Source organism: Pseudochaenichthys georgianus, chromosome 22 (assembly GCF_902827115.2).
Source record: "Pseudochaenichthys georgianus chromosome 22, fPseGeo1.2, whole genome shotgun sequence".
NCBI lineage: Eukaryota > Metazoa > Chordata > Actinopteri > Perciformes > Channichthyidae > Pseudochaenichthys > Pseudochaenichthys georgianus.
The window spans coordinates 11,388,762-11,413,826 of NC_047524.1; the positions used below are offsets into that span (position 1 = coordinate 11,388,762).

Below are 25,065 nucleotides of genomic sequence, written 5' to 3' on the forward strand. Positions count from 1 at the left end.
TCCTCGGATAGAATATGGGAACATTTGAAAACTACGCTGCAGTATGTTGATGTCCAGAGTGAGTCCACACCTAAATCCAATCTAGAATTTGTGCCAGGACTTTGATCAAACACTACACAGTGACTTATTAATCAGCTGTGGTAAAGCAATAAATAGGAAAAACTCCAAGCGCGGGGTTGAATACCTTTTTGTATAGGCACTGTATACTTGTGAGTGTCTCTTTCTTAATAGCCATGAATAAACTCCTCCGAATTAACTGATGTTAGGGCAACAGTCTTCCTGTGCAAAAGGTTAAAGGGAAAACCAATCACTTTAAGTGCTTCACATTTATCCTTAGCAACAGTATTGTATATTAAAAGGTACATCACTTAATCAAAACTGTAATGTAAATAAAAGCCCGCTGTGGGCCACAAAGCAGACTTGGAACAACTGAAAACAAACTATTCGCCCTTGCATCACCTATGTATGTGAAGACATCTGTATTTGATATGGACTTAAGAACGTTTTTTTCAGTTTAGTTTAGAATGTAGCTCAGCCAGAACCTTCACTGAAGCAGTGTGGCTAAAAACATGTTATTTAGAGCTGTGAGCTCAGTGCAATGGACTGGGACTCAGTCTGCACTTTGTTGGTTATTGTGATGTATAACCAGAGTAAAGAAGTTTGCCATCATTTGTATGTCGTCATTAAACCACAATACATACCTAATTGTCTTAGTTTACAACTCAATCTTAATCAAAAATGTTAAGAGAAAAAAAATGGTGAGAATCTTTTTTTTAATAATATATAAGAAAGTGGGAAATGTAAACTATCAACTTCAAAAATATATTTGCTTCACAGCTAGCCTAAAGTTAGTTTGTTGAAATCTTCTTAGCATTATCAATAGCTGGTTATCATAAACACATAGTACATGAATACTGCAGTAGTGTGAAAAAGGCAAGAATCCTTGTTGGAAGTTCCTTTTCGTAAATTATTCATGTGGCTTTTAGGACATTTCGTTAAAAAAAAAAACCGGAGGATTTAAACTCCATGTTTCATTCAGTGATATTCTGTAGGCGAGCTTGCATCAAGTCTTTCTGAGATTCACTCGTCTCAGCTTCAGAGACATCCAGACCTGACAGCTGCTTGGGCATTTTGACAATAAAAACAATTTTCAAACATCACAGTTTTGTTGTGTAAACACAGCACACATGGGTGAACCAAAAAGGAACAGAAAACAATGTATTCAAGATTATTTTAATATTATTAATATGTATACTTTAGGCTTTAGAAATATAACTATCAATGAGAAAATTTCCACTGGAATAATGGTAGTTTGATTAGGACCCCAACAAATCAATTAATTACAATATACACATTATGATACAGAGCAGTTTTGAATCTGAAATAATATTAAAATAAATGCTAAATAGATAGAAAGGTTTTAATAGTTCTTTTTTAATGATTTTTCTTCACCTACTGTTATTAGCCATCTGTGAACACACCCAAAAAAGTAAAGCCATCTTCTTCTACTAAACTAATTTAAGTGCAAATAATTTGTTTTCTTTAAAAAGACTATGATTGCATCATCCAACTTTATTGATTCAGATTTCAAGACTGAGGATGTTAACGCCGAGTGCGACATGGCAGTCCTCAACCCTTCTCTTTTGTTCCATTAGAGTAGTTATACAAATAAACAACAACATCAGTGCAAAGTCCTTGATGGGAAGATTCTACTTGAGAAAAGACAGAAGGGATGGGTCAATGTGGATGGATGCAACATTTTCGGATGCTCCCGCACTTGGTCGTAAAAGGATAGTTCATCCAAATGTCTGGTTCTTGTAACCCTGAGTAGGGATTGGGCTACAGTACAAGGTTACAAAAAAAAATTGTGAATTATGAAAATTAAATAAACTATCACTTTAATCTCAAGCCATAATTATCTGGTTTGCATCTCTCAGAGCCAGAGGTGACAGTCTGATGAGATTTGACATGAAAGAAAGATTTTTTTAAAACCTAAATAAAATGTGTTAAAACTCTAGAGAACAATAGTACATGAGCGCATAAAGTCCACAATTGCACCACCACACCTGTTCTTGCTTCATTCCTCCACTAGGTCAAGTGGGTGATAAACAAAAAAAAAATAGAAAAAGCCATTAACAAAATGAGGAAGGGGGGGAGCGAAGGGGTTTAAAAGAAAAGGAAAACTTGCAATGCTTGCAGGGTGAAGAGCAGCATCAGACTGGGTTGCAGGGTTCTTTAGCAGCAGAAATATTGTGGCTATACTACTGTTCCACTGGGAGAGCTGGCTTGGTTTTGGGATGACAATAAACCCTGGAAAAAGGAAAACAAGATTTGCATTGGGAAAGTTCACATACTGAAGCAAAAATCAAGCAACAAATAGCTCAATAAAAGTGATCCTCTAGCTTCTTCCTTCCATATCCCAGTCCCCTGCATTTAACTCAAAGCCTGTGTGCAGCAGTCAAAGTGGAGAAGAGTATACAGTGCAAAACTAACGGTGTCTTTAACAGGTTTGCTTGAGCAAGGCACTTCTTATATAAATGACCAGGTCAATTTCCAAAGGCTTTTTTTGTTTGTTTTAAAACCTCCTTGATCTGACCTTCAAGGGAATTGTTGTCCTTTTAATTTACACAGGGCAAGCTTGCCAAACTGTTAAGTATCATACTTTTATAACATAGTATTATTCAGAATGTATAACTTCTACCAATGTTTTCCGGGATCAAATGTGTTCAATTTTCACAGGACACTAATGTTCTTGTTTTTACTTATTAGACATTTCATGGCGCCTGTTAATTTAGAAACGATCTAAATGGACAAACTAGCCGTGTGTATGTTCCAGATCCATACCGTCATGTGCCTTTTTCTGGCAAGGCCTCTCAAAAACACAGACAACAGGGAAGTATACAATGGTGTATACACATTAAGCTGTAAGCATGCGAGGCACTGCAGAGATTCTTTTGGCGCATACAGAGCCATTTGCATAAAGCTAAAATGCGAGCGTGTATGCAGATAAGTTCTTGGCTATGCTGCTTTGCGTTGTGGGATGATTAGGATGAACCAATGAACACACTTCATATGGATTCAAGTCCCCTCACAGGTCTACACAGCAAATCAGAATGCATTCTATAACCAGACTAATATTGCCATAGCAGTGGTTATATCTGAAACGTAATAGGTTTTTAAATTGGAAAGCAGATTTACATTTTTAAAAAGTGATATGTTACTTGCCTGCCTGCAGAGTGACAATCTGACTATAAAAGATAAAAATGGTATTTCCAAATGTCCATACTTTTATCAGAAAATGTATTTGTTTTGTTTGTTTTGTTTATTATAGCCCACCAACTGATTTTAGCACAGCTTATGATTGAAAGACACTTCAAATGTCCCCACATTTCCTAGATTAAAAAGAACTTACCACTTTGCCTGGCCTCGCCCATGTGCAAATAAATCCTTCCTGACAAGCAGTCACTAAACAGTCCTCTAAAAATATGAGTACAGTCAGTCTCTCGTGTGCTATCTTTTTACAGATGAGGGGCTCGAGGAGTGGCACATCCTCCATGCGCGGGCACAGCAGAGTGCCCAGAGTCTTAGCAGGGTCTGTTTTGGTTTTTGTGAGCAGGTTGAGCTTGTCGCTGCTCTTGCTGCTGATGTGGCCCATGCTGTGGTTGCGTTTGTGGTCCTTCTCGTGGTGGCGTTCCTTCCGATCATGGAGTGACAGCGTGGCAAACTTACTCACACCTGTAGCAATGGCACTGTCCATTATACCACTCCCGATGCCGCCACCACTGCTGGCTTTGTTGGTGTTGTTTGTCGTTGTTGTTGTTGTTGTGGTGGTGGTGGTGGTGGTGGTGCCGGCTGAATGGGGTAGGCTGTTGGAGCGTGGTAATGTAGTGGAGAGGGAGTTAATGCCAGGAGTATTGGCACCACTGTTGTTTCCATTAGTAGTGTTACTAGAGGCGTTAGCGATTATTGTAGCACCCGCAGGGGGGCTGGAAGCATTCATCACGTTAGTGTGTGTCCGTGTCCGTGAGAGTGGAAGATGGGGGAAAAGGATGTCCTCAGTGAGGTCCCATAGGCACAGCTGAGTGTCCTGGCCCACTGAGCCAAACCGGTACGTGACGCTAACAGGCCGGCTGTCCGTCGAGTTGCGCTTGGAGAGTCGAGACTGCGTACTGTTGGCCCGGTCTCGTCCGAAGTGGATCATCTGATCCTGGAAGTCCTCATCGCTGCCACTGAACTCCATCGGGTCACTCTCTTCCACGCTGGTGGTGTAATGGTCAAACGCCACCACACTGACCCACGACTTGTGCCCATGACCTCGGGCGATGACTCTGCAGTCCAAAAACGACCACACAGTCACTAAATCGTCCTCTCCACCTGCAACTATGTACTTTCCATCAGGGCTCCAGCACACACACAACAAGCCACCAAAGTAGCTCTTCATGGTGCCATGAAGCTCCACCGCATCAAAGTTGAAGACTCGTAGGAAGCCGTCTTGGCTAACACAGCCTAGGAACTTCCCATCCGGAGAGAAGGCAAACTCATTCAGAGCCCCCTCCCCCACTGCCCATTTAAGGAGAGGGTTCCGTGTGGATTTACTCTTACATGTGTGTACAGAGTAGTTCTCTCCCTGTTTAAGCACCTGATAGTGTGGTGCCGTGGTGCCACAAGTATGCTCCACATTGTATAGATACATATTCCCACTGGAATGAGAGACCAGAAACAGGCTCTCAGAGCCTGGCACCCACTTCACGCATGTTACTCTGGTCTTGTCTATTAGTCTCTGACAGGAGGGAGCGATGGTTGAGTTTGAGAGGCAGACGGGGGGAAAAGAGAAGGGAGAAGGGGAGAGGAAAGCAAATAATGTCAGCACAGTATCAGCAATCAATCAAACATGTTGAAAGTGTGACAATTGTGTGAAACAGAAAATACAAAAAGTAATAAAAAGTACATAAAAGCTTTGGGAAATCTTTGAACATATTACACTTTTTGTCATTCACAACAATAAATTATCATAGGAAGACTGAAGAGTGTACTTCAAGGATACTTTTTGTTCATCTATTTAGGGAAGATTTGTCCACACAACTCTAAATAATGTAACCTCTGTCCATCAGATGCTTACCTCTTCATTGAAGAGCTTGCTTGTCTCCTTCTTGATGGGGTCAATAAGCTGTACCTGTCCTGCTGAGAAACCCACCAGCAAGGACACACTCTCTGCTGTGGCTGTGAGGTGGTTGAAGTCATGACAGGTGGGCTGCGTTCCCTTGTAGATGCGCTTGTCTATGGGCTTGCTCAGGTCAGCAGCCTGAAGAAAGAAAGTGTGCATGACATGAAGTTAGAGCAGTAACTTTCAAAACCATCTCAAATTAGTCTATGGGCTTTGTTGCATGACAAAGGCTATTGTTGTCAAACTGTCAGAGAACATACCAGTGGAGAAAAGTTTTAGTTTATACTTTTTCTTCCTGTGCTTCATCTCAAACACAGAAAATAGAATTTAAAAAAGGAACTGAAGGGACAAAGTTAATTATTTTAACCCGGTACATTTGATTACATTCTTGTTCGATAAAAGGTTCCTGCAAAAGTTTAAGATAAATGACATCTGAACACATCCATTTTTAAAAAGGTCAAACTGAACTTGTTTGGTCACTGATTAACTGTTCTCTGTATTTGGATAGATGTTAGCAATCACACTGTATGATGTACACTTTGTTATTAATATAAGGAAACATTATTCTACTGCACACAACCAGTTTTATTTGTTAATGATTTACATTGCACACTAGGTGGAAGAGTGGAACATTCGAAAACCACTGAGTCATCATATTCCATTACTGATGGATGTGACATGAACATGAGTGTTTCTCTCTCACCTAAAAAATGTCAATGCTTTGATTATTCACATTATCAGCAAAAAGGGTACATAAACATGCCATGTCAACAATGCTAAGGGATACTTTGAAGGTTATGGATATACATTACAGGAAGAAAAAAAAGCTGCTTATTTATACATTGTTTATACATCTTACTATGTTTTGCCTAAATGTATCTGTTGCAGCTGTACAATAATCTGTGATTGTTCCAACTTCTGGTAGTTTAGCCTTCAGCTAAATGTTGATGTACAGTGAAATAATGGCACACATGACAAGCACATGTCACTGTGAATAATTAAAAAAAGGCCATGACACATTCCTTTTCGACACAAATTAGAAATCAGCTGATTCCTGTCAATCTGTGATGTCAAGTCAGCTGTTAGCTAAACCACTTGATGTAAGGTTATTGACAAAATACAGGACTGGTTTGAGATTGTTAGTATTGTAATATAACAATAATAATAAACTATGTTAAAATACTGAAAGTGAACAATTATGTGATTTCCACTAGTCCTCCACCTTCTGTTTAACAACTAGCAGTATTTGTCAGGTGAAACCATCACCATACAGAGCTTCCAGAGATGTTTAACCCTAACAAATACAGATTACTACCACACTGTAAGCTCAACAATAACAGTCACAGCTACATTAACTAGCTAACGTTAGCATTCCCCTACAAGCAGAGAAAGTCAGCCTAGTTTCATGAGACACATCCCCGAGCTAAAAGCTGAGTCAGTGCCATTAGTCAGAGGCTGACTGCAACGCTTAGCTGAATGACTGTCCTAAAACTGAATCGACATTATTTTTGATTTGTCGACACATGACAAAAGTCGTCGACAGGTGTTATGGGTGTCAACGCAAGAACTGTCACTGTCACCACAAACTATACCAGAAATGCTAACCCTGATAACTTAAATCAAAAGCTCCACTTTAACCGACTGATCGTTATCAAATCCTACTTATATACCATCCAACTAAAACCAAAACAGATTTCCGGACTGTGGACGGAATTTAGCCCCTGGCCTTGGGAGTAGCTGCTGCTAACGTTAGCTAAATTACGTTGGCTAGCTTCAGATTAGCTTCAAGCTAACAAGCTGCCTGCTAATTTGAAAGTCAAGCACCTGTCAGAGTTATTTAATAAAGCCCACAAAAGTCCATATTTCAGCAACAGCTAGGCCAGAAATGAAGCTTTTCAACATGCCGTATCCCGGGTTGACGCGCTACCTTTCTAACGCCTTTGTAGATGTAGAAGTAGAGCTCACGGCCCACATTGAAACAGATCCTGTCGCCGTTTCCCGACTGATCGTTGACGTTAACGAAAGAGACCTTGACTGGGTTGGAGCCCTGTGAGTTGAAAGGCACCCTGTTGGGACGGCTGTATTCGGAGTGAGTGAGGAGCTTGTAGACACCTTCCCGAGTTGTGAACTGAGTTTTAATTTCGTTCATCTCCTTCCCTCCTCCCTCCGCCGCCATCTTTGAATTTAACATTCATCTCTTTCCCCTAGACCGGATCTTACGCACAGGGAGCGGGCATTCCGACTCTCCCGTTCCCCCAACGGTTCAGCGGGGAACTGGTGGAGGACTGTAGACTGAAGATATTTAATAACAAAGTTGCCACAGCTTTATAATTAATCAGAATTAAATTGTTCTGCAACAGTACACTAACTTTAAATTTGATATTTTATTTTATATTGATGGTAAGTTCGGTTGTTCAACCAAACCAACGTGGACTTCTACATTAAAGTAACTTTCTTGCACACGTTTTTGGATCGGGAACTCTTTAAATCTATATATTGGGTAAAACAAATATAAAAACAGACTGAAGGGTGGTTCACTTAACAGGGACCCATTTAAAGTTAATATATCGGCATTTTTGGTCTGGTATACAGCAGAAAGATAGCTGACTTTTAATTTGGAGAGCGATAAATCACCGGAAATATTATTTTGTTAAAATCTTGTAATGAGCTAACTAAGTGGCGTTTTAGACCTGTGTCAATGCTTTGAGACTGCTCACCTGACTTTGGGAACACATGGCTGCATGCGCCATATCAAAGACACCTGCTACTCTGCTGGTTAATTAATCAGCCATCTTCTCGTTCCAAACAACAAAGACATATTTTACGTGTTTTAATCCATCATGGTCAAAGAAGTACAAGCGCCAAAGAAGAAGACGTCAACTGTCATTTTCAGGTATAAATATTGGTTATTCTTTTGCAGAATTAAAACTCATCATACTTAAGTTGTATTTTGCAATACGAAGTGCGTGCTAACGTTATTCATTCCATATTGTTTTTACTTTCTTCTTGTACATGATAGCCTATGGCACTGCATGCTGGGATTTTTTTTATTTCTATCACAATGAAATAAGAGTAGGCTACCGGTATTAACTTTTGTGTACCTTTGAATGTGGTTAAATGCAATATTGCTCTTACAAATTCACATTTTTCTCCCCAATTAGATCAAATGGAGAGACATGTGCCCAACAACATGGACCAGCTTGCCTTCAAATACATGGTACAACTTAGCCATCACCATTTTGAGAGTGCTCTGGCCTCTTTTTCAGTAGTTAAATCAAAAATCATTATACTGCTGTCTTACATTGACATAAATGTAGTCTTGAGTGACCTCTGTTTTTTGTCAAGAGATGTGTAAAGTGTCCAGCTCTGATTCTGACTCCGAGATCAGTCCAAGGTTGTCGGACACCAGCACTATGGTAATACTTTACTTCACAATATTCACAATAACCACTTGGATAAGCTTTAGAATATATTAGGCCAAGTTCCCAAATGTTCGGATATTTTCCACAATGAATTTTATTTTAAAATGGAGTCTAATTTAGTTTATTGTACAGAAATGAAATGTTCTCCAAAAAGCATTGAGTTTTCTTGATTTTAAAAATATAAACATGTTTTGTCAAGGCAAAAAACAATGACTTTCTTGTTGAGCAGGGTTGTGTGAGCAGTACACCAGAGAGTTTGACTTTTCGGCGGACATTGCCAATAACTCAAAAGCCTGCAGGAAGGTATGGCTGTTGCTCTTTGGTAAGCATTCCCCCTTTATTCAATTAAAGTATAGCTACCACTACAAGGCCATGCTGCTGTCCTATTTGTTTATGAATAAATGCATGTTTGATTGCAGTTTTCGGACCCATATGATGGGAGCTCTGAGGATTCTGATGAGCCAAACAATAATGGGGGTGTCTCCAGCAGGCGATTCAAGCAGCAGGGAAAAGGTGGAGGAGGAGGCAGTCGGTTCTCGGGCAGGAGCAGAAGGTTTATCCTCAATCATCCTGCTTCTGTTTCCCTAAGGGATGTGGAGAAACATGGCATGAGAGATGCTGTATCAGACAACAATGTCCAGATGAAATGTGGGAGTGACTCTGAGATGTGTGATGATTACATTTTGACCTCACACAGAGACGGGGATGGTGGTAGAGCTCTTTCAGAGCAAATGGCCGAAGATTCAACAATGCAATCCCAAACCATGGATGTAGCTTTGCACTGTCAACTAGATGATTCCGGCTTTCATGCTACTAGATATTCCACGCCTCACACACCTGCACCTGTAACCCCAGCAGAAGTGAGTTTGTCCCAGGCGACAGATCTCTCCTCTGAGAGCTCCCCCTGCCCCTGTAACCTCAGGTCGCTTTACAAGAGAAAGCTGGGTTTCCCTGGAGCAGAAGTGGTTGAGCTGGGGCAAAGAAAGAGGCAGTGTGTTGTCAACATGGAGGACCAACAGGAAGAAAGGGACTCTGCATCTGAAACATGTTCGAGCCATCTTACCATGGACTGACACACTGAAGTACTGCAGTCATATCAGTGCCTTAAACAAGTTAAGGTAGAATGAAAGACTATAAATAGTTACTTGACAATGCACTTTGTTTACTCATGTAAAAAGATCAGAGGATTTATGCGTCTTTGAGTTGTGAAAAGCGCTATATAAATAAAATGCATTATTATTATTATATTTCTATCCAGTTATTTTGAGTGTCTGAAATCTGTCACATGTGTTGATTGTTCTTAGGCGGTCATTCTTTTTGTTGGGAGAATTACCATTGTAACGTCAGTCTCCATTATGGACTGAAGAACAACCTATGGACTGGCATTACATATGAGTCATTCTATAATTTAGGGTACATTTCACATCAACAAAACTGTAAAAAAAACTGTGTTCTTTCTCAATAGAACAATCAGTGGTTCAAGTTAGTATATTCCTCAGTGTAACATATCCACTAGTTGCAAAGCTTACACTTTTTTTTATTTATTTTTTATTTGAAGGGTAAGGATGTTTTCACTACTCAGTTTGTCAACTATGTTACGGACAAACTTGATGTCATTACAATCATTTGATTAAGTCCTGCACTTCAAGTAAAATGAACTCTATTCTACCATATATCCAAAGATTGTTAAAAGATTCAAAAATAATTGTATTAAAGTTTTGTTATTTCATGTAATATGTTCAGCACTGTCATTAAGGATAGGGATATTTTCTATTATAAAACTACCATACAGGTCATTTTGATAGTTTTAAGAGATGTCACGTAAAACTCCAACCTGAGTAGATGTACATTATGCTATAAAGGATATCAGAAGCACTATTTTATATATTTTAAATTTGAAAAAATGAGGTGCAACATAGTTGACAATGAAAGTCACACATTTGACGCAAATAACATAGTTGACTGGACACATTATTAACCATCAGCACTATGTTTATTTCAAGGAAGAAGTGCAAAATCCAATTGAAACTTTCAATTATGAAACACCAAATTCATACAAAATACATTACATTTGAAATGTACTAACAAGCAAAACAAAAAATCACACAGTGCAAATTAAACATTCCCTCTGATCAGTAACCGGTGAAGGGTTGGAACAAGTTCTTCTAATTCAGACATTCAGAATTCATTTCTAATTCAATTCCTACAGAACAGTCTAAATAGTTTACATTTACATTGAGAAATTTGACGGTTTTATCGAAAGTGACTTTTATGTCAGACAAAGATCAAACCCACAGTAGAGGAACAAATAAAGAACAGTTTTTAAAGTAATGGTTTTGTAATGGGTTCAAACCAGCACAGGGGTCCAAGTGAAGCCTTACCGAATAACGAAATATTAAAGAATAGTACATTAATATTCAACAGAACAGTACTATTCAATTGCAACATTCAGTTGGACCTTTTAGAAACTAGACCAGATGTCTTTGTCAATTTCCACGTGGCGTGAGGTCACTGACTTTGGAGGAGGAATCACTCTTAAAATGTCCTCAAAAGGGTACAAAATCACATCCTCTCTCAGTGGACAGAAGAACCGGTTGACTCCAGCAACGTGCATGCACTTTACCTGCACATGTGTGTCCATGACCTCCTGAATGACTCCTGGGTAAATGTCTTCATCATATTTAAGGGCATACCACTGGCCAATTGAATCAGGACCCCACAGCCTTTCATTCTCTTTGCTGTTGCCTTTAGGTGCTTGAGGCAGTGAAGGGGTCGTTTGCTGAACCTCAAAACTAAAAGTAAGAGTGTCATCACTGCGACACTCATAACTTTGTCTGGCGGTGCAAGGGCAACTTACATCTCGATACAAGATCTCTCCTGGTGCCCCTGTGACCACCTGGTGGATACCCATAGTTGAGGGCACTGCTGGCAGATGACTTGGCATCTTGTTAATTGCTCCATCCACAAGATTCTCTCTGATGTAGAACACCCTAACTGTTCCGCTGTTGACCAAAGCACTGTAGAGATGTTCTGCTGAAGGGATGTAATGACCTTGGCTAACAAGCCTGTCAGCCGTTCCCTTCAGAAGGCCTCCCACTCCATCTGGAGCACCCTTCCCATGGCTTGCTTCAAAAAAGTTCCATGTCCCCCTTTTGAAACCACGGTTCATCAGCTCTGTGCTAAAGAGGAAGAAGTTTCCCTTCTGTCTGTATTGCGTGCATGGACCGTCACTGAAGAAATGCACCACCTCCACAGAAGGATACGAGGCCTTCACTTCATCCAGGATGGGGGACAAATGTGCCCAAATGGCAGGTGGGCCTTTCTCCTTTGATGCCGAAATTGTGCCAAAGCACATGTGCTCTGCTGTCCCACCAACATGAAGAATTCCTGTGTGGAGCGTTGCTTGCTTCTGGTTTGGGGCAAAGTGCATTGCCTGGATTTTTTCTGCAAGCTTACATGAGTATTTCTCCGAAAAATCCACATGAATCAAGCATTCTTGGTTGGTCATGCTTTTTCTTAATTCACGGTTGTGGGTGAACTGGCTTTTAATGTTAAATGTATGCCGTTTGAAATGTCTCAATTGGCCTTGAAACATCTCCAGCAGATCTGCCAACACTATGTCCTTTTTCTTCTTCACAGTGATTTTCATGGGGACCTTGTCCTTTTTACCATCTTTGTTTTTCTTTTCTCTGATGACTGTTTCAGTTGACCACTGAGTGAGTTCGACATTTGCCTGAAGGTTAACTTCTGCTGCTATGGAAAACTCCTGTCCTTTGCAGTGGGGACACTCGTTGTACATGCAGTCCTTTGAATTTGGATTGCAGCGTATTGATGATGTCAGGTCTTCCATGTCCACGCTCCTAATTAACTTGAGAGTGTGAAGCTTTTCAGCCAGAAAGGAAAGATTCTCATGAACCTTGCAAAGACAGGTTTGTCTGTCTGCAAGTGTTGGGTTAACTACCCAGAAGGGACGCATACGACAGAACAAGGAGTAAGAGAGATTGTAATTAGGATGTTCAGTGAGAAATTTCCTGTGGAGGTTTCTCAGGGTATCATTTAAAAACCTCTGTTTCTTTATCTTCCGCCTGGTGATTGTTTGTGCTTTGCCTGCTGTCAATCGGCTGCTTTCATCCCTCGTCAGGTAAGCAATGACGCTGTCTTGAATTCGGAAGCATAGGCTTCGGTACTTTATATTGCCTTGAGCAGGATTCTTGTTCCTCTTTCTGGAGATGTGTAGTGCTGTGCGAACTTCTTTTTGTAATCCATACTTTTTAAGGATCCTCCCAGTTAGAATTTGTGACATTGCCTGCCTGTGTGTTCTCCTTTTGGTGGTGGCAAAGGCGTCTTTGATGTTGGCCATGAGGGCATGATGAACAAGCAATGATCTCTGCACTTCGCCAGAAACAGGGACATTGTGTAGCAGTCGCCTTGTTTTTGATGCTGGGGACTCTGAGACCGCACAGCGTCTTTTGAGTCTTTTGCGTAGTTTGTCTGTTGTTGTTTTTTGTTTCCCGAGCAAATGTTTCAGTTTTTGTATTTCTCTGTGTAATTTTGAGTGTTCTCTCCTGGCCTTTTTTCTTCCAGCTTTTTTCTGTCTGAAATAAACAAAATAAATTACGTTACAGATAATGTGCTGTGTATACAGCATATTAATGGAAACCTTCTACTTTGTTACACAATTTTCCTGTTGAAAACATAAACCTGTTTCTACCTTGTTTCCTGAGGTTGATGGACAACTTCAACTTGGCTGTCTGGACTGTCTGGTGGTGTAGCTAAGTTGTCAAGCCTGTGCTGTCTTTCTCTGCTTCTCTGCTGTGCCTTCCTCCAATAGGCCCTCTTGCTTCTTTTATCTCTGCCACTGTTTTCACCTTTCCTTCTGATCTGAACCTGTGCCATGCCTCTCTCTGCTTCTCTAAATATGCTGCCCTTCTTGCAGGATCAGCATCTCGACGAGCCCTGTATCTCCGCTGTTTCTCAGCCGCTGACATCCATTTTAAATAATTGGATAAAAAAGTGTGTTGGACATATGTAGAATTATAATGCTGTGTAATGACATCTACATGTCATACAAATTGTCAACTAGGTTACCTGTCAACTAAGTTACCCAGTAACTCAGTTGACAGGTAACCTAGTTGACAATTTCCCTATTTTGACCCTTCATTTCAATGGTAGGCCTTGCCTGGATGACCACATGTCATTTTCTTGAACAGGTTAACATCACATTTGAACATATCATTGAATTAAAATCATTAAACAACTTTAAACCATAACAATGTACGTAACATTGTTGATGGTCAATTAATATACTCATTGACAATGTGCTATTACTATTATACATAGAATATTGTAAAAAATTAGAGGACACTCACCACAGTGTGTTCAAAATGTCAGCCAAAGAGGAACATGGCATCATGTGATGCTGGTAACATGGTATTGGGACAAACCATTTTTGAGTTAAAGGGGAGAGTTTTGTTTGTAACATAGTTGACAGAACTTTTGCGGACATTCATATATTAAGATATTTAAATTATTTAAAGGAGGAAATCAATTAAAAAAATATGATTAATCTTTAGTATTTAGACTTTTCAAATAAATGAATAATAGTTTTTATTTACTTTAATGGTTTTTATTCATTATTTTGAAACCAAGACACCCTCAACTGAAAAACGGACAGAGCAAAAACTGTCAATTTAAGAACATCATGACACATTTCAAGCTAAACTAAGTATAGGATGCACATAATGTGTGTGTGATATTATAACATGCTTTCCAATAATAGGCAAAATATGATATTTTTGAAGAAAATAGAAAGAATAATTATAATTATCATCAATTGACATCAATGGACATGGAATGTACTCTAAATTGTAGAATCACTCATATACTGTATTTCTTCCATAGACCAATTAAAGAAAAAATAAGTTCTGTGAAAAAGACTTGGTTGTTTTCCCGCACAAAAACTTCAAAAGTTACTGCTAGAAAGTGGCATTCAGCAACCAAAGCTCCACTGAACTTTAGCTAGTGGTGCCCTAATTAAAATTAAGTGTGAAATGACAAGCTGAAGTTTTATTTTCTAAAAATGTATCTCAATGTCATATTTCACAAGTATTCACTAGTTCCAACCATTGTTTTGAAGCCATTTGTTTAGTTTTTAGATATGCACAAAATATTGTTTAGTCTTGATAGTGATTTGTTTTGTCACATGTTAGAACCTAAATCTCATAACTTAAGGTTTGTTTCAGTCTTCTTTGTATTTTCCAATGGTAAAGTTGACTTTCTCCTTTTATCTCCCTTTTCTTGAGCAAAGACAAGTTCATCTAAACCAGGGGTCTTCAACTAAAATTCAACTAGGTCCAGTTAGAGAAAATCTCCCCATGCAAAGGTCCGGAACATCAAAATGTCTAACTTGCTTCATGAATTAGTGTGATATATATTGAAGTAGCCTGTAGCTTTATCAACGTCTGCATGTAATCAACAACTGACTGCCAATCAACTAAAGTACAATTCAAAAACAACAATATTCATTGTCAATTAACATTGAACTACTACAGTAAATACTGTGGATATGTGTAATGTTCCTCTCGGGCTGCATTTACAAATAAAATAGAGAAAATAAATAAAATAGCTTTTTAAAATATGTGCATCTTAAAAGTGCTTAATTTTAGATAAATAAAGTGTAGCAGCAGCTTGAGAGTCCCTTTTTCTTTGTTAACCGTTTCACATCATGACTTAACAGTTTCAGACGATTATAGAACAATATCAGTCTTTACACATCATAACAATTGAACAGTTTTAAAGTTTCTCTTTCTTTCCCTCTTATATTGCAGTCCCTCACTCACTTTTTTTAAATTCAGTGTAAGAATTGAGCTCGAGCTTGTCACACACACATGCAGGTGCTCATTGGTTAGAGTGATGCAAACACAGGTATGGTGAAAAAAGAGAGAACTATTCGAAGCAGAAAAGAAACAGCGTAATATACCATCTGACAAAGGCCTGCGCTATAATGCTTCAATTAACTGGCTATTCTTTATAATATACTCAGATCAATAGGAGCCAGAGATGTTAAGTTAAAAATCAAGGGTTTTTATTATTATTTACAGCAGGGGTGGGGAACCTTTTTCCTTTCAATTTTTACAACATCCTCCGAGGGTCGTACAAATGATTGAACTCAACCTCTGCTTTAAAAAACTAAAATCACAGCCCATTCATTTGGCCTTTCTTTCATGCTGTGCAAAGAAAAAGCAACCTCTTAATCCAGATATCTCACCATGACTCACGTATGCATGCATGTGCACGGTTGTGGCATGACCACCAAACAGAAAGATATGGACACAAGATGTGTGCAAATGTATTTAGTATCCTATCCATGTGAACATGATTTAAGTGAGGGGGGGACCTAACCTCCTCTAGGGGGGGTCCGGGGGCATGCTCACCCGGGAAGATCTTTTTTAAAGTATTGAAGTTAAAAGCATCAATCTGGTACACTTTGAGAGCAACATTAAGAGATCTATGAATACATCTCTCAACACCCATATGAAACAGAACTGTAAGCATATTTTTCTTTTTGGATATTTTACAAATCACTCCCATTTTAAACTCTATTCTTGTTATTTTTAACAACTTTTTTGTTACTGTCATATAGTATTTTATACCTGTTTTTCATTTAGTCTCATTAATAACTATATTGATCATATCAAGGTGTGCCTTAACCTCACTGAGCTGAGGTTATTTGAGCCTCTCAGGAGAGAGCTCTCTTCCACCTGGTTGTAGAAAAGCGCTTTCGTTAGCATAGCTAGCTAACCAGATGCTAATAACAACAGATCGCCACTGTGCTTACAACTAAAGACACAGCCACGCAAACACTGCGGCATGTGTACGGCTCCTTATGGGTATTGCAATATTTTAAGGGCTGGAGCGGCGTTCCGGTGCTCTCTGTCAGCACTCCTTTCAGGCGAGACATATACCACGTGAAGACACGTTCCGCTCGTGTTGTGTTCAAGGAACCTGTCCTTGGCCAGGAAAAACAGGTACTCACTTGTTTAATTATTTTTGCGGTCTAGATTTCTTCTTCTTTTTTGAAGTGAGAAGTTGTCCGTCAGTCAGACTGACGGACGGAATCCCCACCCCCCCCACCCCCAAAACGAAAACTCTTCGGTTCTCCACCAATTACACAAGTCACCCAAATCAGCGTTAAAAAAGCGCAGCAAGGAGGCGTTTCCTATAGGGGCGTTTCCTATAGTGAACGACGGGAGCCCGCTCTCGCCCGCGAACGAGACGTTTTTTGTTTTGTTTTTGCGGAGGGATCTAGATCGGCATGAAGGCACATTATGCAATGTGCAATGTGGACATTATCCCGCTTATTACACATGGCCACATTCTCAACAAAGTAACGACATGACTCCCAATAATAATTGAAATGCTTTTATGGATTTAGAAAAAGATTTTATTGATTTAAAAAATAGTTTTTTGTATTGATTTAAATTGACATGCATCCGCTAATAAAAGTAGTCCGTTGTTACTGTTTGAACTAACGTAACAACGGCAGGAACTGCTTCTATAGTGTTTTTGAGGAGCTTTTTGATTACAGATTTGAAAACATCGTTGCTTGCTTTAAAAGTAGCACAATTCATTATGTCAAACCTTGAAAGATATCCCTGCCCTAATGCCAAAAGTAACTGGCAACTGAATATATGTCGCCGTAGCTATGTCTATGTCTGGACCGTTGCGTAAAAAGGAGGGTTTCTGACCAATTACTTCTCTTCCGTCTTTTACTGCGGTCAAGCCAGCCTCCACTTGGGAAAACACAGTCAAGCCAGCCCGCACGTGATATTGGGGTGCGCGAATATTAGAAGCATTACGGTAAAATCCCAGCGCTTACTCGGTCAATAACAAAAGCACCTATAAAAACAAACCAAACATATTAAATTAAGAAATATGTACTATATAATGTGATCAATAATTATTTAAAACAAACTACGTATAACTACCAAGAGTAAATGTAAAATGTAAGGAGTTTCAAAATAAAAGTCCTTTGAAATCTCATATTGAAATCTCATATATGAGCTATCAGCCCTGTGTTTAGATAAGAATAAAACGAAATCTCTCCCTGATGCAAGACTCATCTCACTGCAGGGTGATAGAAGGACACCCCATCTACTCACCCAGAAAAAATCAGGACATTCTGATGTGGAGTTTCAAAATAAAAGACCTTTGAAATCCCATATATGAGCTATCAGCCCTGTGTTTAGATAAGAATAAAACAAAATCTCTCCCTGATGCAAGACTCATCTCACTGCAGGGTGATAGAAGGACACCCCATCTACTCACCCAGAAAAAATCAGGACATTCTGATGTGGCGTTTCAAAATAAAAGACCTTTGAAATCCCATATATGAGCTATCAGCCCTGTGTTTAGATAAGAATAAAACGAAATATCTCCCTGATGCAAGACTCATCTCACTGCAGGGTGATAAAAGGACACCCCATCTACTCACCCAGAAAAAATCAGGACATTCTGATGTGGAGTTTCAAAATAAAAGACCTTTGAAATCCCATATATGAGCTATCAGCCCTGTATTTAGATAAGAATACAACGAAATCTCTCCCTGATGCAAGACTCATCTCACTGCAGGGTGATAGAAGGACACCCCATCTACTCACCCAGAAGAAATCAGGACATTCTGATGTGGAGTTTCAAAATAAAAGACCTTTGAAATCCCATATATGAGCTATCAGCCCTGTGTTTAGATAAGAATAAAACGAAATCGCTCCCTGATGCAAGACTCATCTCACTGCAGGGTGATAGGACACCCCATCTACTCACCCAGAAAAAATCAGGACATTCTGATGTGGAGTTTCAAAATAAAATACCTTTGAAATCCCATATATGAGCTATCAGCCCTGTGTTTAGATAAGAATAAAGCGAAATCTCTCCCTGATGCAAGACTCATCTCACTGCAGGGTGATAGAAGGACAGCCCATCTACTCACCCAGAAAAAATCAGGACATTCTGATGTGGAGTTTCAAAATAAAAGACCTTTGAAATCCCATATATGAGCTATCAGCCCTGTGTTTAGATAAGAATAAAACGAAATCTCTCCCTGATGCAAGACTCATCTCACTGCAGGGTGATAGAAGGACACCCCATCTACTCACCCAGAGAAAATCAGGACATTCTGATGTTGAGTTTCACCCTGCAGTGCACTGCATCACCCTGCAGTGAGATGAGTCTTGGATCAGGGAGAGATTTCGTTTTATTCTTATCTAAACACGGGGCTGATAGCTCATATATGGGATTTCAAAGGTCTTTTATTTTGAAACTCCACATCAGAATGTCCTGATTTTTTCTGGGTGAGTAGATGGGGTGTCCTTCTATCACCCTGCAGTGAGATGAGTCCTGCATCAGGGAGAGATTTCGTTTTATTCTTATCTAAACACAGGGCTGATAGCTCATATATGGGATTTCAAAGGTCTTTTATTTTGAAACTCCACATCAGAATGTCCTGATTTCTTCTGGGTGAGTAGATGGGCTGTCCTTCTATCACCCTGCAGTGAGTTGAGTCTTGCATCAGGGAGAGATTTCGTTTTATTCTTATCTAAACACAGGGCTGATAGCTCATATATGGGATTTCAAAGGTCTTTTATTTTGAAACTCCACATCAGAATGTCCTGATTTTTCTGGGTGAGTAGATGGGCTGTCCTTCTATCACCCTGCAGTGAGATGAGTCTTGCATCAGGGAGAGATTTCGCTTTATTCTTATCTAAACACAGGGCTGATAGCTCATATATGGGATTTCAAAGGTCTTTTATTTTGAAACTCCACATCAGAATGTCCTGATTTTTTCTGGGTGAGTAGATGGGGTGTCCTTCTATCACCCTGCAGTGAGATGAGTCTTGGATCAGGGAGAGATTTCGTTTTATTGTTATCTAAACACGGGGCTGATAGCTCATATATGGGATTTCAAAGGTCTTTTATTTTGAAACTCCACATCAGAATGTCCTGATTTTTTCTGGGTGAGTAGATGGGGTGTCCTTATATCACCCTGCAGTGAGATGAGTCCTGCATCAGGGAGAGATTTCGTTTTATTCTTATCTAAACACAGGGCTGATAGCTCATATATGGGATTTCAAAGGTCTTTTATTTTGAAACTCCACATCAGAATGTCCTGATTTTTTCTGGGTGAGTAGATGGGCTGTCCTTCTATCACCCTGCAGTGAGATGAGTCTTGGATCAGGGAGAGATTTCGTTTTATTGTTATCTAAACACGGGGCTGATAGCTCATATATGGGATTTCAAAGGTCTTTTATTTTGAAACTCCACATCAGAATGTCCTGATTTTTTTCTGGGTGAGTAGATGGGGTGTCCTTCTATCACCCTGCAGTGAGATGAGTCCTGCATCAGGGAGAGATTTCGTTTTATTCTTATCTAAACACAGGGCTGATAGCTCATATATGGGATTTCAAAGGTCTTTTATTTTGAAACTCCACATCAGAATGTCCTGATTTCTTCTGGGTGAGTAGATGGGCTGTCCTTCTATCACCCTGCAGTGAGTTGAGTCTTGCATCAGGGAGAGATTTCGTTTTATTCTTATCTAAACACAGGGCTGATAGCTCATATATGGGATTTCAAAGGTCTTTTATTTTGAAACTCCACATCAGAATGTCCTGATTTTTTCTGGGTGAGTAGATGGGCTGTCCTTCTATCACCCTGCAGTGAGATGAGTCTTGCATCAGGGAGAGATTTCGCTTTATTCTTATCTAAACACAGGGCTGATAGCTCATATATGGGATTTCAAAGGTCTTTTATTTTGAAACTCCACATCAGAATGTCCTGATTTTTTCTGGGTGAGTAGATGGGGTGTCCTTCTATCACCCTGCAGTGAGATGAGTCTTGGATCAGGGAGAGATTTCGTTTTATTGTTATCTAAACACGGGGCTGATAGCTCATATATGGGATTTCAAAGGTCTTTTATTTTGAAACTCCACATCAGAATGTCCTGATTTTTTCTGGGTGAGTAGATGGGGTGTCCTTATATCACCCTGCAGTGAGATGAGTCCTTGCATCAGGGAGAGATTTCGTTTTATTCTTATCTAAACACAGGGCTGATAGCTCATATATGGGATTTCAAAGGTCTTTTATTTTGAAACTCCACATCAGAATGTCCTGATTTTTTCTGGGTGAGTAGATGGGCTGTCCTTCTATCACCCTGCAGTGAGATGAGTCTTGGATCAGGGAGAGATTTCGTTTTATTGTTATCTAAACACAGGGGCTGATAGCTCATATATGGGATTTCAAAGGTCTTTTATTTTGAAACTCCACATCAGAATGTCCTGATTTTTTCTGGGTGAGTAGATGGGGTGTCCTTCTATCACCCTGCAGTGAGATGAGTCCTGCATCAGGGAGAGATTTCGTTTTATTCTTATCTAAACACAGGGCTGATAGCTCATATATGGGATTTCAAAGGTCTTTTATTTTGAAACTCCACATCAGAATGTCCTGATTTCTTCTGGGTGAGTAGATGGGCTGTCCTTCTATCACCCTGCAGTGAGATTGAGTCTTGCATCAGGGAGAGATTTCGTTTTATTCTTATCTAAACACAGGGCTGATAGCTCATATATGGGATTTCAAAGGTCTTTTATTTTGAAACTCCACATCAGAATGTCCTGATTTTTTCTGGGTGAGTAGATGGGCTGTCCTTCTATCACCCTGCAGTGAGATGAGTCTTGGATCAGGGAGAGATTTCGTTTTATTGTTATCTAAACACGGGGCTGATAGCTCATATATGGGATTTCAAAGGTCTTTTATTTTGAAACTCCACATCAGAATGTCCTGATTTTTTCTGGGTGAGTAGATGGGGTGTCCTTCTATCACCCTGCAGTGAGATGAGTCCTTGCATCAGGGAGAGATTTCGTTTTATTCTTATCTAAACACAGGGCTGATAGCTCATATATGGGATTTCAAAGGTCTTTTATTTTGAAACTCCACATCAGAATGTCCTGATTTCTTCTGGGTGAGTAGATGGGCTGTCCTTCTATCACCCTGCAGTGAGTTGAGTCTTGCATCAGGGAGAGATTTCGTTTTATTCTTATCTAAACACAGGGCTGATAGCTCATATATGGGATTTCAAAGGTCTTTTATTTTGAAACTCCACATCAGAATGTCCTGATTTTTTCTGGGTGAGTAGATGGGCTGTCCTTCTATCACCCTGCAGTGAGATGAGTCTTGCATCAGGGAGAGATTTCGCTTTCATTCTTATCTAAACACAGGGCTGATAGCTCATATATGGGATTTCAAAGGTCTTTTATTTTGAAACTCCACATCAGAATGTCCTGATTTTTTCTGGGTGAGTAGATGGGCTGTCCTTCTATCACCCTGCAGTGAGATGAGTCTTGGATCAGGGAGAGATTTCGTTTTATTGTTATCTAAACACGGGGCTGATAGCTCATATATGGGATTTCAAAGGTCTTTTATTTTGAAACTCCACATCAGAATGTCCTGATTTTTTCTGGGTGAGTAGATGGGGTGTCCTTCTATCACCCTGCAGTGAGATGAGTCTTGCATCAGGGAGAGATTTCGTTTTATTCTTATCTAAACACAGGGCTGATAGCTCATATATGGGATCTCAAAGGTCTTTTATTTTGAAACTCCACATCAGAATGTCCTGATTTCTTCTGGGTGAGTAGATGGGCTGTCCTTCTATCACCCTGCAGTGAGTTGAGTCTTGCATCAGGGAGAGATTTCGTTTTATTCTTATCTAAACACAGGGCTGATAGCTCATATATGGGATTTCAAAGGTCTTTTATTTTGAAACTCCACATCAGAATGTCCTGATTTTTTCTGGGTGAGTAGATGGGCTGTCCTTCTATCACCCTGCAGTGAGATGAGTCTTGCATCAGGGAGAGATTTCGCTTTATTCTTATCTAAACACAGGGCTGATAGCTCATATATGGGATTTCAAAGGTCTTTTATTTTGAAACTCCACATCAGAATGTCCTGATTTTCTCTGGGTGAGTAGATGGGGTGTCCTTCTATCACCCTGCAGTGAGATGAGTCTTGGATCAGGGAGAGATTTCGTTTTATTGTTATCTAAACACGGGGCTGATAGCTCATATATGGGATTTCAAAGGTCTTTTATTTTGAAACTCCACATCAGAATGTCCTGATTTCTTCTGGGTGAGTAGATGGGCTGTCCTTCTATCACCCTGCAGTGAGATGAGTCTTGCATCAGGGAGAGATTTCGCTTTATTCTTATCTAAACACAGGGCTGATAGCTCATATATGGGATTTCAAAGGTCTTTTATTTTGAAACTCCACATCAGAATGTCCTGATTTTCTCTGGGTGAGTAGATGGGGTGTCCTTCTATCACCCTGCAGTGAGATGAGTCTTGGATCAGGGAGAGATTTCGTTTTATTGTTATCTAAACACGGGGCTGATAGCTCATATATGGGATTTCAAAGGTCTTTTATTTTGAAACTCCACATCAGAATGTCCTGATTTCTTCTGGGTGAGTAGATGGGGTGTCCTTCTATCACCCTGCAGTGAGATGAGTCTTGCATCAGGGAGAGATTTCGCTTTATTCTTATCTAAACACAGGGCTGATAGCTCATATATGGGATTTCAAAGGTCTTTTATTTTGAAACTCCACATCAGAATGTCCTGATTTTGTCTGGGTGAGTAGATGGGGTGTCCTTCTATCACCCTGCAGTGAGATGAGTCTTGCATCAAGGAGAGATTTCGTTTTATTCTTATCTAAACACAGGGCTGATAGCTCATATATGGGATTTCAAAGGTCTTTTATTTTGAAACTCCACATCAGAATGTCCTGATTTCTTCTGGGTGAGTAGATGGGGTGTCCTTCTATCACCCTGCAGTGAGATGAGTCTTGCATCAGGGAGATATTTCGTTTTATTCTTATCTAAACACAGGGCTGATAGCTCATATATGGGATTTCAAAGGTCTTTTATTTTGAAACTCCACATCAGAATGTCCTGATTTTTTCTGGGTGAGTAGATGGGCTGTCCTTCTATCACCCTGCAGTGAGATGAGTCTTGCATCAGGGAGAGATTTCGCTTTATTCTTATCTAAACACAGGGCTGATAGCTCATATATGGGATTTCAAAGGTCTTTTATTTTGAAACTCCACATCAGAATGTCCTGATTTTCTCTGGGTGAGTAGATGGGGTGTCCTTATATCACCCTGCAGTGAGATGAGTCCTGCATCAGGGAGAGATTTCGTTTTATTCTTATCTAAACACAGGGCTGATAGCTCATATATGGGATTTCAAAGGTCTTTTATTTTGAAACTCCACATCAGAATGTCCTGATTTCTTCTGGGTGAGTAGATGGGCTGTCCTTCTATCACCCTGCAGTGAGTTGAGTCTTGCATCAGGGAGAGATTTCGTTTTATTCTTATCTAAACACAGGGCTGATAGCTCATATATGGGATTTCAAAGGTCTTTTATTTTGAAACTCCACATCAGAATGTCCTGATTTTTTCTGGGTGAGTAGATGGGCTGTCCTTCTATCACCCTGCAGTGAGATGAGTCTTGCATCAGGGAGAGATTTCGCTTTATTCTTATCTAAACACAGGGCTGATAGCTCATATATGGGATTTCAAAGGTCTTTTATTTTGAAACTCCACATCAGAATGTCCTGATTTTTTCTGGGTGAGTAGATGGGCTGTCCTTCTATCACCCTGCAGTGAGATGAGTCTTGGATCAGGGAGAGATTTCGTTTTATTGTTATCTAAACACGGGGCTGATAGCTCATATATGGGATTTCAAAGGTCTTTTATTTTGAAACTCCACATCAGAATGTCCTGATTTTTTCTGGGTGAGTAGATGGGGTGTCCTTCTATCACCCTGCAGTGAGATGAGTCCTGCATCAGGGAGAGATTTCGTTTTATTCTTATCTAAACACAGGGCTGATAGCTCATATATGGGATCTCAAAGGTCTTTTATTTTGAAACTCCACATCAGAATGTCCTGATTTCTTCTGGGTGAGTAGATGGGCTGTCCTTCTATCACCCTGCAGTGAGTTGAGTCTTGCATCAGGGAGAGATTTCGTTTTATTCTTATCTAAACACAGGGCTGATAGCTCATATATGGGATTTCAAAGGTCTTTTATTTTGAAACTCCACATCAGAATGTCCTGATTTTTTCTGGGTGAGTAGATGGGGTGTCCTTCTATCACCCTGCAGTGAGATGAGTCCTGCATCAGGGAGAGATTTCGTTTTATTCTTATCTAAACACAGGGCTGATAGCTCATATATGGGATCTCAAAGGTCTTTTATTTTGAAACTCCACATCAGAATGTCCTGATTTCTTCTGGGTGAGTAGATGGGCTGTCCTTCTATCACCCTGCAGTGAGTTGAGTCTTGCATCAGGGAGAGATTTCGTTTTATTCTTATCTAAACACAGGGCTGATAGCTCATATATGGGATTTCAAAGGTCTTTTATTTTGAAACTCCACATCAGAAT

At 39.8% G+C, this 25,065-nt stretch overlaps 3 protein-coding genes across 5 annotated transcripts; 1 reads left to right on the forward strand and 2 right to left on the reverse strand.

Moving 5' to 3' along the window:
- Positions 1–1,219: 1,219 nt before the first annotated feature.
- Positions 1,220–7,516, reverse strand: wdr20a (WD repeat domain 20a). Its single transcript, XM_034111262.2, has 4 exons — positions 7,092–7,516; positions 5,120–5,302; positions 3,413–4,780; positions 1,220–2,310 (listed from the first exon to the last, which is right to left on the reverse strand). Exons 1-4 carry the CDS (start codon positions 7,353–7,355, stop codon positions 2,257–2,259), a joined length of 1,869 nt encoding a protein of 622 aa, XP_033967153.1. The 5' UTR covers positions 7,356–7,516; the 3' UTR covers positions 1,220–2,256.
- Positions 7,517–7,672: 156 nt separating this feature from the next.
- Positions 7,673–9,796, forward strand: LOC117467571 (uncharacterized). 3 transcript variants are annotated; one of them, XR_011645275.1, is made up of 5 exons: positions 7,673–8,057; positions 8,326–8,381; positions 8,512–8,580; positions 8,816–8,908; positions 9,077–9,796. XR_011645275.1 is itself a non-coding variant. In XM_034111266.2 (5 exons), the coding sequence occupies exons 1-5, from the start codon at positions 8,005–8,007 to the stop codon at positions 9,657–9,659; spliced, it is 927 nt and encodes a 308-aa protein (XP_033967157.1). In that variant the 5' UTR covers positions 7,673–8,004; the 3' UTR covers positions 9,660–9,796. The 3 variants fall into 3 exon arrangements, 2 of the variants coding, with proteins under 2 accessions (XP_033967157.1, XP_033967158.1); XM_034111266.2 differs by having other exon boundaries at positions 8,510–8,580; positions 9,006–9,796; XM_034111267.2 differs by having other exon boundaries at positions 8,510–8,580; positions 8,816–8,889.
- Positions 9,797–10,579: 783 nt separating this feature from the next.
- Positions 10,580–13,983, reverse strand: LOC117467850 (uncharacterized). The gene is made up of 2 exons (XM_034111735.2): positions 13,956–13,983; positions 10,580–13,181 (listed from the first exon to the last, which is right to left on the reverse strand). The coding sequence occupies exon 2, from the start codon at positions 12,944–12,946 to the stop codon at positions 11,048–11,050; it is 1,899 nt and encodes a 632-aa protein (XP_033967626.1). The 5' UTR covers positions 12,947–13,181; positions 13,956–13,983; the 3' UTR covers positions 10,580–11,047.
- Between the last annotated feature and the right edge of the window lie 11,082 nt (positions 13,984–25,065).

Coding starts and splice junctions, on each gene's coding strand:
- wdr20a (XM_034111262.2), bottom strand. CDS start 7,355: ATGTTAAATTCAAAGATGGCGGCGGAGGGAGGAGGGAAGGAGATGAAC. Junction 5,303..7,091: donor TCTACAAAGGCGTTAGAAAG/GTAGCGCGTCAA, acceptor TTCTTTCTTCAG/GCTGCTGACCTGAGCAAGCC. Junction 2,311..3,412: donor GGGCGAGGCCAGGCAAAGTG/GTAAGTTCTTTT, acceptor TCCTTTTTCCAG/GGTTTATTGTCATCCCAAAA.
- LOC117467571 (XM_034111266.2), top strand. CDS start 8,005: ATGGTCAAAGAAGTACAAGCGCCAAAGAAGAAGACGTCAACTGTCATT. Junction 8,382..8,509: donor AGCTTGCCTTCAAATACATG/GTACAACTTAGC, acceptor TTTTTTGTCAAG/AGATGTGTAAAGTGTCCAGC. Junction 8,909..9,005: donor GGTATGGCTGTTGCTCTTTG/GTAAGCATTCCC, acceptor GTTTGATTGCAG/TTTTCGGACCCATATGATGG.
- LOC117467850 (XM_034111735.2), bottom strand. CDS start 12,946: ATGGCCAACATCAAAGACGCCTTTGCCACCACCAAAAGGAGAACACAC.